Source organism: Zosterops lateralis, assembly GCF_965231275.1.
Source record: "Zosterops lateralis genome assembly, chromosome: 19".
In the NCBI taxonomy this organism is placed as follows: domain Eukaryota; kingdom Metazoa; phylum Chordata; class Aves; order Passeriformes; family Zosteropidae; genus Zosterops; species Zosterops lateralis.
Window position 1 is genome coordinate 11,112,441 of NC_139779.1, and position 13,421 is coordinate 11,125,861.

The window sequence follows — 13,421 nt, forward strand, 5'->3', positions numbered from 1 at the left end:
CTCACTGATTCTCAGCTCTAAACACCTCACCTTTGAACAATTCCCATTAGGGAAAATTCAGCTGCTACTCAGAGACCTACAAGGAGAAAAGGGACTGCAGCAGGCAGAAAGAGACCAAAATACATATTTAAATATAAAAATGAGCAAGGGAGATGAGGCAAAGTCCACTCACCTTTTCTTTGATTGTCTCTAGTATTTGTTAATGGCCTCAGTTCTCCCAGGTAGCCTGTTCAGGCACACTTAATTGAATGTGGAAAGTTTTATTTGGGAATGCACTTAAGATTCTGGCTGATTAAAGCATCCTTATGAGATTTCTATTATTATTTAGTATATAAAAATAACCAGTAAAACTGTAAGATACTCCTCTTTCACTCATCACATCCTTCAATCAGCAACTAAAGTGTTTAACAACTGCATTCCTACAGGGAGGCTCCAAAGTGAAACACCTAATTAAATGCTCTGGAGATAAAAAACAAACCCAAACCACCCTGGAAGTAGCAAGACTCCCACAGCACTTCTTCCACTGAGCTGCTTTGTGCTTCACAGGGACATAAATATCCAAGGCAAGGTTTTCTGAGCTATTTGCAAATGTACAATTCCCTTTCAACACTAAAACTGCAGTGTCTGAAATTCAGGTTCCCATCACTCTCCCCTCTCCAAAGCTGTGGCAGTCCTCAGGGAATCCTCTGTTGCTTTTCAGTCATTTTTGAGCAGCACAAAAAAAAAAAAAAAAAAAAAAAAAAAAAAAAAAAAAAAGAGCAGGCCCAGCCCAATTCCCATTCTCCATCCCACTGGATAGTGTAATTACAAAACACTAGGTGATGAAGCAACACCACCAGGCCCTGACAATAAATAGGGTTTATTGATTATTTATACAAATATATACCACACACACACACACACACACACACACACATATATATATACAACCCATATATATGTAACAATAATATATAAACAATATATAAATATGGTTTATTTATAAAATGATTTAAGACAAAGCAGAATTTGGGCTCCCTAACTGAAAGGTTTTTCATTTGATTGACCTGCCCATGGTAAAAATACTATGACATGCAAATGGTGGGATTTACATTCTCCTCAGTTTAGTTTCTTGGTCATTAATACTGGATTAATGACAGGGACCTGGGATGCAGTTGGGAGGAAGGTACCAGGTTGCTCACTCACCAAACCCCATCCAACAGATGCAACATTGCTGTAAAATGGACCTTAAGAAAAAAGCTGATGTTCAAATAAATCACAGGGATCATAAAGAGCCCCATGTTTCCAGTGCCTGGTAGGAGACAGAGTTAAAACACTTCTTTTCATCCTTAGCTCTGATGTAAGACCCAGAGGAGTCCATGGCCCTTCACATGGCTGAAATAATGGTCATTTATCCCTGTTACAAAACCATTACACCAGAATGTATCTTTCAAAACTGTTCCCCTAAGAACACTGATAGTTCTGGGTCAGAGGCAAGTGATTGCTTTTTGTTCCAGATCTGTCAGGTGGGACACACTTCCCAGCTCTTGCCTCAAATATCTCTGGCATTAGGCACTATCACAGTTTCCTTCCTGAGAGGTGCAAACACAGCCAGAATCACTAAAATAGGGACTGGAAGAAATACAATGTATTTTTGCAACTGTGGAAACACTGCAAGGTTCTTGACCCACCCAGGTTCCCAAAGGCAGCTAGAATATGGGATGGCATTCACTGAACCTAAGGATATTCACAGGTAGCAATGGGCTGCTGTGTCCCAGCCACTGATGAGCCACAGGCAAAGCCTAAATGCAAGCAACAAAGAGATGGCAGATTTTTCAGAACAAACAGTCACAGGCATTGATATCTGGCACTAACAACATCTCCACCTCCAGTGATGTCCACAGAAATGTGTGAGATCCAACTCCTTTAACATGATGGGCCCTCTTGGCTCAAACTCTTTGTTTTGGACCAATTCTTAAGCAAAAATTTAGTCAAACCCATCAGACAGGTTGGATTGGAGATTCTTGGAGAGCACAATCTCATGTCCCTATCCCCAAAACCATTGCAGAAACTGTGATTTCTCAGCACCCTTTGAAAAAAGCTTCAGCCAACTGAATGAGACACCCAGGTGTTAAAACTCTGCCCTCACTAGATGCATTTTCAAGTGTAGAACAAGTTCTGAGAGTGGATGAAGGACATATTTTAAGGTTTAAATGAAATTAACACAAAGTTACAGTCCCTGCAACTTTTCCCATACTTTTGATTCTGCTGATTGTTGGCATATTTTGCTTTGCATATGCTAAAAAGTCAAGTGCACCAGCAGGTCAGCTCTTGCAGGCAGCTTTGCTGAAGAACCACTTAAATCATTCCAAACTCTGATTTTTGTTGCTGCTTTCTGTTTTCACGCTTCCCTGGCTTGCTGACTCAATCAAGATCCAGAGGCCTCCAAGAACAAGGCTGACCTTGCAGTATGTTCGGCCCAGATCTGAGAGATGCCTCACTTTTAGCTTCAGATTTCCAGAGGGAAAGTGGTGCATCCATCAACTCCTTCTACTTAGGAATTGCTTCTTATTCATGATCTTCCTTGAACAGTTGTCACGTTCCTTTTTGAAGTGTCATTAATTGACAAGGTTTTGTCATGCTGTAGCTTAATTTCATTCTTTAAATCCAGCCTATTTGACAAAATGACAACCTATTAAACCACACTAAATACATTTCGATGTTTTGTGACTATCTTCTCATGAGGCTCCATCACTCATGTTTTCAGACCTGATGATCAGCACCACTCCCAGGGATTTCCAGCTCAAGATCTATTACATAGGGTTGAGATTAGTACTCTAATTTGACTTATCTGAATTGCAAATGCAGTGTTTTGTGTAGCCTGGGAACTTTATACATTTAAAAGAAATGTCAACACTTCAAAAGACTAATTTAGCACCTGGTACTGTAAGACATTTCCCTTCTTCCCATTATTTGCACATGACTTGGAACATAATGGTCCTTTTCCCAGCCTTTATGCACAGCCCAGGAGGCCAAAGACCGCGTGGCCACCGAGGAAGCACTTCCACTTCCCAAGGAGTGACTGATGCATTTGGATCAGCAGGCAACCAGGAGCCCAACCAAAGAAAGGCTCAAATCCAGACTTTTGCATCTGAACAGAAGGCAGAGCCTGAATAACACATTCTCTCTCTCCTGCATCCTGTTTTTCAGGACAATATGCAGCACCTTCAAGAACCACCCTGCTAATAGAAAGTTTAGTTTTGCTTCCAGGCCTCCTAATGAGCCTAAACCTGGGGTGAATGGATTGTTCTCTTTGTGAGGCATCATTAACCAAACTCTGCTCAAGCATTGTGCCTCCTCCCAAGGCATGACCTTCAAGAACACCATCCATAAGCTCCCTCATGTATATCCATGCTGAACACACATCAGTTTACAGCCTTCAAAAATGGTAACACTTCTCCAGACCCATATCTGACCATCCCAGTGGATCATGAAGGCACATGTTGTACCCCAGCCTGGCACCCTCTCTGTACCCTCAATACACAGCTAATTGGGGAGATAATTCCCAGAGCAGCAGGACCACCCAGGCACTGCAGCAGTGACTTGCTTTGGCTTCTGAACTCCTTTGGCCAAGCCAGACATCCCCTATGGAAGCCCAGCACACATCCATGGACCCCACATCAGGAATCATCTGTGAGCCTCAGGCCACAACTCTACTGCAAGAATTCTGTCCGGCTGACCGGAAATTTTAAAATTCCTTTATATTTTAACATTTGCTTGGAAACTTACATGCAGCACTACTACTTTTTCTTTTCTTTGTTTCTTTTCACACCAACTGATTGAAGCCCAGCCTATTTAAGGAGCATTTTCCCTTTCTTCCATTCTTTCCATGTTTTGAACAAGTCTGAGCTTAAGATACTGTCATAATTATTTATAAAACATAATGCTAAAGCATTATAGAGGCTTTCACTTACACAGAGTTAAGAAATAAGACATTATTTGTGTTCCATCAGCATGCCATAGGGTTAGGCCTCTGCTGCAGCATGACAAGCAGAATATACATTTTAATAGACAACACAAGAAGAAGGAATGTTACCAAGACACACACAGCCTGGAAATACAACAAACATGCCTTCTACCCTCTACCTCCTCAGCAAATAACTGGCCCAGGTGAGATTTCCTGCTCAGGCACAACAAAAGCAGGACAGGTGAAATGTTGCAGGCAGGCACTGCTTCCACACCATCCATTAACTGACACAGCAGATTAATTCTCCTGCTCCTCAACCTAGAGACTGTACATTTAGCTTTCTGCGAAGAAATGGGACAAACCTATAAAGGTCTTTGGCCTGCAAAAATCTTTCATGCACCATGCTGTTGTGTCTATTTCCATGATCCAATGGAACAGCACCAAATGTGTGTTGATGCAGGGTCTCATCTCAGTTGCCACAGACACACAAAAGGTTCCCACAGACTTCCAAAGAAGGAGCTGAATCAGAACCACAATCACAGATCCTGTGATCACAGTTTCAGCACCTCCCAGTAACCCAGATAACAAATGGAACTCTGAAACAGGACAGGCAATTACAGGGGGCCCTCGCTGAGACCCTGCGCAAATTAGCATTGAGCTTTGAGCCTGTTTCTGGATGCTCTCCCAGCACAAACCTCTCTCCACCTGCTCTAGAAAATGCCTGAGCTCTGAGGGGCAGGTCTGACATTTCAGTGCAAGTGACTGTCCTCATTCCACTGAGCTGGAATGGCAGCCTCTGCAGCAGCACACAGGAATGCAGGTGAGTTCTGATGCTAAGCTCTGGAAACATCTCTTCTTTCAGCATCCACAGCGTTTGATTCAGATATTGTGTGATCTCAGACCCATTAATGACCTAAGAGGGAGTGGCAGGGTGCAGGAGGCAGATTTATGGACACACAGCTGGGGTGATTTGAGAGATTTGACCAGGACATGGTGCCAGACCGACCCCACCTGGGGAAGGTGGGACATGGGGGTGCATCTTGATTGCTCCAGGTCTCAGAAGGGAGAGAAAACCATTCCTGTTCCAGACATTCTGCAGATGGGAAATGGAGTGTGTGGTAGAGATAGTTATATCCTTATGATAGTCACTTGAAGTTTATTTTTCTCATCATGGGAATAAGCTTTCTGAGTAAGCTTTCAAACTGTGCTGTGTCTCTCTCCTGGCAGCCACCACCAGCTGTGTTTTCAATAACTCTTCCCAAATGCTTCACAGATACATGGACACAGATACTGGATGGAAAAACCCCAACACTGAGCAGAAAATACACTTCAGTTTCTGATAACACCTTTGAAAAGCTGCTCCTTTCATAGATTGGCTTATTTTGGGTTTGATGCTCTGAGAACACCTTAATCTGGTTTTCATTTTTAGTTCCCTTGGAAGAGTGTCAGGTACAAAGGGACAAGGTAGCAACATAAAATGACCAGGAGACAAACACATAACAGTAATTCTGCACTCTATCACTATTTCATTTATAGAAATCTTTTCCCAATGCTTCCCTCCTTGGTTAGCAAAATCTGAGGGAACCAAGATTGAAGTGAGGACTCAAGACTGAAGAGTTCAAGTCATTGCACTTGTCTGTGCAAGAAAATATCTTCTTACAGAAAAAACAGTTTCCCATACAGTATTTGAAATCAGCTGTGCTGAAGGTGATAGCAGATTTGACAGATACCCAGAGCATCTTAAGACCAGCTCAGTCAATGTCCCATTATTAAAGGAATAAGCAATAGTGTATTTTTTCCTAGAGTACACCTCATATAATCCATATGAAAAGATGTGACATAGTAAAACTTACAAGAGCACAGGGAACAGCACTTGGAAGGAACAGCATGTGCCTTCTTGCTGGTGAGGGGTCAAAGAAATGGTGCCTTTCAATTCATCACATGGTGGTGATGCTGGGTTAATGGCTGGACTCGATGATCTCAGAGGTCTTTTCCAGCCTTAACAGTTCTATAATTCCAAAAGGGGCTGTGGGAACTGTCTCTCTTTAAATTACTCCTTTCAGACATACAAGAGAGGGACAGTGAGGCAAAATCAGCCCGTGCAGAATTCCACTCTGCAGTGTAAAGCAGAGATGAGAGTCTTTATCCTTTCCCTCTCTTACTGGGACTTCTGAGGCACCTAAGCCCAGCACAGCACCTCCTTCACCTGGCACCCACTGACCCCAGTGCCCCTGGCACAGCAGCTCCACTGTGGGGAGGAGGGGATTCTGATAGCTGGAAGAAGAGGAGATGAACAGATTGCCCCATCTCTCTCCAGAGGGCAGAGGCAGAGCAGGAGGCCGTGGGTGTCTTGTGGTGTAGGGGGCACTGGGGCAGCACAAAGGATCAGAACTGCAGCTCAGAGTGATTTGGGAGCTGACAGCACTCACCTGGCCTCCTGATAAGAGAGTCCACAGGAGGTAATGTTTTTCCTGAGCAGTCTAGCAAAGAGCAAGTGTGCACAAATTCAAATGTCAACAGCATGTGCCCGTCTGCAGGGCTCCTGTGCCACATCAAAGCTGCCAAAACACAGCAGAGCCAACCAAGAGCTTCGGCCATGAACCCATTTGTTGGTTCCAGCACCATTTCTGTGACAGCCACAGGGCTGCCAGGAATTGCCTCTGAGGGAAGGGACTCAGAGCACATGCAGCTGGCTTCCCAAAGTTGCTGGGAGAATCCTTTTTGCCTTTTTGCTACAAGAGAGTTCTGCTCAAAAAATAATAGGCCGGAACAGTGGGATGTAGACATTCCAGTAATTCATGGTGACTTCAAAGACAACACTCAGTCTCCTCCTTACATATGAAATGATGGCTTGGGGATTTTAGTTTTGTTTGTTTGTGTTTTTCAAGCTGTGTATTTGTCTTGCACAGTGGAACCACAGGGATAGGAGCTGTATGTTTTATATTACAACTTCTGCCAGAGCACTTAAGACTAAAGGGTTTTTTTTTCCCTGTAGTGAATCATCATTTGTAGGGGGTGGCTGGATTATGTTTATGTTTTTTTTAATTAACCCACCTAACCATTTGTTCCATGCTGCACACAATTTGTTGCTTCTCTTTTAGAAACTCCTTGAAAGACAAGCTTTGGAAATAAAAATACATCTGGCTAGTCTGAAAGACAGGACTTGAGCGAGCACTGCAGACTAACTGGAACTCCACCATGGACAATTTGCTTCCTCTTCCAGAGATAAATCAAAATAAAAGGAAAAGAAAACAACACTAGGAGAATTACCTATCCAGAGGTAAATTGCAGTGGGAGCGCATATCAAAATCACATCCTGGTTTACCTTGTTAATTCTTTGCTTTTCCATTTCCCAGCTTTCTAGCATGTGCAGCTCTGGTGTCTCCCAGCTAACCCACACCACCACAGCCTGCTCTGGCTGCTTATTAGGTACTCTTGGTCTCCCAGTCTGGTGGAGCAGAAGCCTTTGCTCATTTGTAAGCCTTTTACACAGAAATATGCCTTAGTCAAGATATTTACATAGACATAGTATTTTAGAAGACTAGAGAACAGCCTGCAAATTTTCACCTCCAAGCTCCTTGCTCTAAGAGGTGCCTGCCTATGAGGGAAAGGGGTCCTGATGTCCCAGAGGTTGTGCTGAGAGGGGCAGGGAGTCTAGCACCAAACCCCAGCTTCATCTAACACAATCTGCTGCTCAAACCAACCAGCTGAGAACATTTATCATGACCAATAGATGTGGATATCCAAGCAGCCAGAAACATATCCTCAGCATGAGCATGAGCACTCCTGATAACCAGGTTGCTTCATATTAAGCTGTTCAGAAAGAGAGAAATGGTGCAATTGGGATTACTGACCCTTTGCAATGACAGCTTGGAATATAAACCACCCCAGGGTGATCAGCCACCACATGCAATCAGGCACTGTGCTCATGGAAATGCTGCCTAGGGAAATAAACTGGTCACTTATTAAATCAGAGTTTATATTGATACGGATGAAGACAAACATATATTTAGCTTTCTATGTGGTTGGAAACACATCTGGGTAAAGAAACTCCATGAAGATTGTGCACTTGGTTCATTATTTTGGGATATGACTCTATACCACACAAAAGGCTACTGATTTTTTTGTTGATTTATTACAGTTCATGAACCAACAACCAGCAAGTGCTTTCCCCAAATGCTTGGCAAAAGCCAAAAATAACACAAGAAAGGATTCTGCAGGTGAAAATGCCAAAAGTTGTGCTGGTAGGTGCAGAACTGATTTAAAGTCAGGCTGAAAGGGAGAAAATCTCCATGCAGGTGTTTGTACTTAGGAAATAAAAATTAAGATACATACATTATTTATTACAGCTTCTATAAATGGAGTTAATCTGGAGATATGTCTAAATATGTGCCAACTTTACCTAATTTTAGATTATGGAACAAATTTGTTAACGATTTCTTAATGGAACTTTTATTTTGGGAAGTGCTAAACAGTATTATAGAGCAGGAATGTGCAAGGTACCCAAGCAGAGGCCTCATGTCTTATCCTTCTATAGAGAAATTCTGTACTAACATAAGTTATCAAACCACATTAAAAAATGAGCTTATCAATATTATCTCAGTCTTACTCCTTCTGATGATTTTCTTTAGTTAAATTTACCATTAGCTGTTTTCATCCATGGGAACAGGTGTATTTATGGAATCACTCTGATGCAGTATTTATTTGGTTTCTTACTATGATTTGATTCAAAATTAATTTAAGATCTCATGAACAGTAACCAAACTTTTAAGCGTGAGTTGTCCTGTTTCTATTTTGCTGTATATGGCATTCATGCATTGCTGTTTTCTATCAGCCCCTATATGCACTGGAACTACCCCCAGATTTTGGCTTGATTTTCTTTTTCATTGTAAGAGCCTATTTTCTACCTATTTAGTAGCTACCAGGAGATAAGAGACTAGTTCTTCATTTATTTGACAGTCATTATTCCATGCTAGGAACCTGGAGATACTTGATAATAAATTACTAATGATAATAAAAAAAAGGCAGGGCTCTCTAGCAACTGTCTGCATGGCACACATATCCAATTCCTGATTTACTCGCTGATTTTCAGTCACTTTTTTTAACTCAAGAAGAAAAAAATAGCATTTGGACAGTGTCTGAGATGAGCTGTTTAGCATACTCCAATCCTTTTGTGCTGTTTTTGGCTGGGACAGAGTTAATTTTCTTCCCAGTAGCTGGTAAGGGAGCATGTTTTAGGTTTGTGCTGAGAGCAGAGCTGATAACACACGGATGTTTTCATTGCTGCTGAGCAACTCACACAGAGTCAAGGTCTTTTCTGCTCCTCACCCCCAGTGAAGGGCTGGGGGATGAAGGAATTCGAGAGCCACAGCTGATCTCAGCTGAGCCCAGGGATATCCCAGGCCACAGGGCATCGTGGACAGCAGATGAAGTTGTGGGAAGACAGTAGGACAAAGGAGAATGAACATGTCTCTTTCTGTAAATATGTTTGCACAATAATCTAGTCATTGACTCAAACAACACCATTTTTCATGGCTTCCTTTAGATGTTCAAATTTTAGCCAGGAACTGACACACTACCAAAGAGCTTTACAAGCTGGGTGCCTTCAGAGTTCACCAGCTCTGGAGCTGCTTTCAGCCTTTGTAAAGCTGTCTCTTTCCATTTGCACTCCAAATTTGAGCTGTGTGCCTGTGCATTCTATTTAATTGCACACTGACAGGATCCATGAGGAGCCCTCAAACTTTGAAGAAAGGCAATCCCTGAAGGCAGACTGCTGTTCCTGCTGAATGGCTACTGTTTCTCATCTAATTCAGGATTTTTGGGGCTGCCACATAAAGGAGTTCTCTAATGGGCTCAGCCTGTGTCAACTTGCTCCTTCCAGCCCTGTGTTCTCATGTCAACTGGGATGTGAGAACTTTTCTACTCACAGTAGTTTTACTACTGCTTTTATTTGTGCCAGCAAAGAGTTTTTGATATTTCAGCTCCCTGTCCTCCTTCCCAACAAATACACGTACTGACTTAAAAGGAAAAAAATATTGAGAGAAAAGGCAACATTTTACTCCTCAAATGAAAAGATCAGGAAAAATGCCTACATTAAATAAAAAAAATTAAAAAATCTCTTTTCTGACCCTTTTAGCATGTCAGGAATTCATCTTGTTCAATGTGACACATCTTCCCAATTAGAGACTAGGCCTCCAACATGGACACCAAAGTGGGAGGGAGAACAAAGGAAGCTGGATTATTCTGGGTAGAGAACATCCTCACAGCAGCTGCAACTTTTTCCATTACCTCCTGGAGTCAGTGACAGGAGCTGGGCATGAGAACTCTGGATTAGTAGCTAAGTCTTCTGGTGGAGTTGAGGATTGCAGGAAAATCAGGGCAGGGGATTTTTATAAGTATTAGGGTGGTTTTTGTCAAGATGGTCTTTGGGGTCCAGAGTTAGTACTGATGCATATCCAGGATGACTTAACACAGATCTGACTATTTTGATCTTGTCTCTCTTATGAGTTCCAAAACATTGGGGTTTGGATTGCAAACATATGCTACTGCCACTCTGAGGCCCTCTGTACAAATAACCATATATATTAATCCCTGAACTACTTCAGCTAATGAGCCCCAAACCCTTAAACTGAAATTCAACTCTGAAAAGATCAATCCAGTTCCAGTGCTCTCCTACTTCCAGCTGTGGGACCCAGTTGACTGCAGGGAGATCAGTGAGAACCTAAGCATAAATATATGTCTATAACACAAGAAGTGTTTATAAAAAGGTCATTGGTTCTCTCTAGAATACTTCTCCCTTTGGGCTCTGATCAAAGCTGCTTTTGCAGAATGTTATGACAAACATTTAAAGAAAAAAATTATAGAGAAAACTAAAAATATCCTTCTTTATTTTAGATGAGAGAGATTCTTTCTCTGGAAAAGGTGCTTCCTGGCCAAGGGTAACCCAGAACAATTTACTAAGTTAAAGGCTTCCACATTTGGCCACATGCATTTTGCTTTAGAAATGCAGCAACAACCAATCCTGGGGAAAGCCAGACTGGATTGAGTGCCACTGCCTGCTTTAAGTGGAAACTCTCTTTTTATAAAAACTGAAGAGCATGTGGGTGGGCAGGATGGAGAAGGGTGGAGAAGTTTAGTCCCTGGGTGTCATTCTTTACGTGTGACCTCAATGCTGCAATCTCTGGAATGCAGCTGGACAGAAAGGATGAGGAATGCCCCTGCCTCCCTTGGGAAAATCAGCCTGATGATGCCAGGAGCTCTGATTTGTCTCTCCAGGAATGTTGCCACCTGCAGCAATTATAACTCTGCTATAATATGATTTAAACAAGAGGATATTTCCCCCCAGAAACTGCCAGATCATTGTTTCCTCCAAATGCCTCAGACAGACAAGAAAATTAAAAAGCAGTGAAGAGTCCTCAGAATGGGGCACTTGCAGCTGTCCTGGGAGCAGGGGAGAGACAAAATTAAGTGAGCCTGACAGCTCCATCACCAGTTTCCCCAGACAAATCCATGGACAAGTGTTAAAGGAGCTGAAACTGTGCCTGATCTCCCTCCATGTTATAATCCACCTTCTCTGCCTTGGTGGACAGAAACCAAAGTGCATCTGTAAAACCACAGCTGGATGGCTTTTGTTATTACACATACCACAAGCAGACCTCCTAACAAAATCCAATGGCTTCAGCTACATATCAGAAGACAAGAGAACCACTGTGTAGCCATGGATTCATTTTCCCAAGACTTTTGTAAAGCCTTTTAAAGCTTCTTTAGGATCTCCCTCAAAACAAAGCCCTTATGTCAACAGAAACTCTTGCTTGGACATGCTTCATCTGTTACCTTTTATGAATATGCACAATCAAAGGATGACAGCTTTCACAGTTAAGCAAACACAGTTACACAGAGCACACTCCTGCCACAAAAGGTCAGATAATACAACATGCTAAATGTTAAACACACAAGAGAGGGATGTGTTCCCCTTAAGCACACTGGGGTGGGGAGTTATTTATTGTCCCTGCAAAGTGTCTTTGCAAAGATCTTACCTGTTCAGTGATGAAGGAGCTTGAAAAGGTGACAGCTGACCAAAAGAAGATCCCACAGCTGAGAATGATCTTTCTGTTGAACCGGTCACCAAGGTAACCAAAGATCGGTGCCGCGACCATGAAACTGCAGATAAAAACTGTAAAGGAGACAGAAAGGAAAGAAACCTTTAATAAACATCAGACCAAGAACAGGAAGAATAATTTTCTGAAAGCCAAATCCTCTAGAGAATGGTTCCAAATAATCAGACATTCTGCAGCCCTGCCTCGCAGAGCAGTGCAGGCCGACAGCCTTTCTGAAGTCAGGGTTTCCTTAATCAAACAGATTTTTCATTCCCAGAGAAACTTCAGACCAAGGAACTCACATTACTTGAAAGCACCAGTCCATCACAGTCAGCTGAGCTCAGACCTGGGGATGGGCAAAACCAGGACAGAATAAATTAAGGGCTTCTGCATAAATGTTACTGAGAAGGTGAAGTGGAGGTTGGAAGGAGTTTCAAGGAAACAGAAAACAAGCCAAGGGCTCCTTGTTGGCTCTTGCAGCAGAGACCTGAGAGAAATGGGCCACAGACGCTGAGGTTCTTTCATCCTTCCTAGCATCCTTCCTATTTTAAAGGAATTATGATAGTGAGGAAAACCAGTAAACACCACGATCATCCTACTGACACCAGCCCTGTCTCCTCATTAGGTCCATTCACCATCAATAAACTTGTATTTAAACCCATCACTGAGCAACAGCTTCACTAGAACAAAGGGTTTTAACCTGCAAAGTCCAAACAGGCCAGGACTGTCCCCACCTGAAAGGCTTCAAGTTCACCCTTTGTTCCCTCAAAACCCCCAAAGCATTAACCTAAGACCTTCTGTCATGAATGAGGAATGAGGCTCTTGACAGAGTAACTTCTGCAAAATCACCTCAATTCAGACTCCACTCCTCTGCCCACCTCAAAATAATAATCCATTTCAATCCATTCTCTGCCCATCTCAAAATAATCTGGCCTGTGAACCCCCTGAGAACACCTCAAATGGGGCATTCACACCATGTTCCTGATTAATTTGGATTTTGGCAGAAATTGCCATGTTTTAACCTGATTTATACCTGGCTTTTTTCTGTCCACATTAGAGAATTGGAAAAGGGCAATTACATGGATTTTATTGATGTGTAGTATGAACTATGACTATAACTGTCTGTCTTGGATTCAGCAAATCCAGAAGGATTTGGGTGGGACCAGAACACCTAGAGGTCTCTCTTAAGTCACATAGTCCTGACACTCATTTGTTATCAGGTAGGTTTTGGAGGGCACTGTGGGCTTTTAGCATAGCCTGACCCCTGTCTACTGTCTACTGTTCATTGTATAAAATGGGGTGGGGGGATAGAATAGGTTAAAAAAAAAAAAAAAAAAAAAAAAAAAAAAAAAAAAAAAAAAAAAAAAAAAAAAAAAAAA

General features: G+C 42.3%; 1 protein-coding gene across 1 annotated transcript in view; it reads right to left on the minus strand.

Annotated features, from left to right (window-relative positions):
* The window catches only part of SPNS2 (SPNS lysolipid transporter 2, sphingosine-1-phosphate), a gene marked incomplete at its 5' end in the record, with an annotated part of 131,968 nt that overhangs the window by 57,361 nt on the left and 61,186 nt on the right, over positions 1–13,421 (minus strand). The window contains one exon of the mRNA XM_083875094.1: positions 11,983–12,119. Coding sequence (XP_083731220.1) covers positions 11,983–12,119 — 137 coding nt within the window. The remainder of the gene's footprint in view (positions 1–11,982; positions 12,120–13,421) is intronic.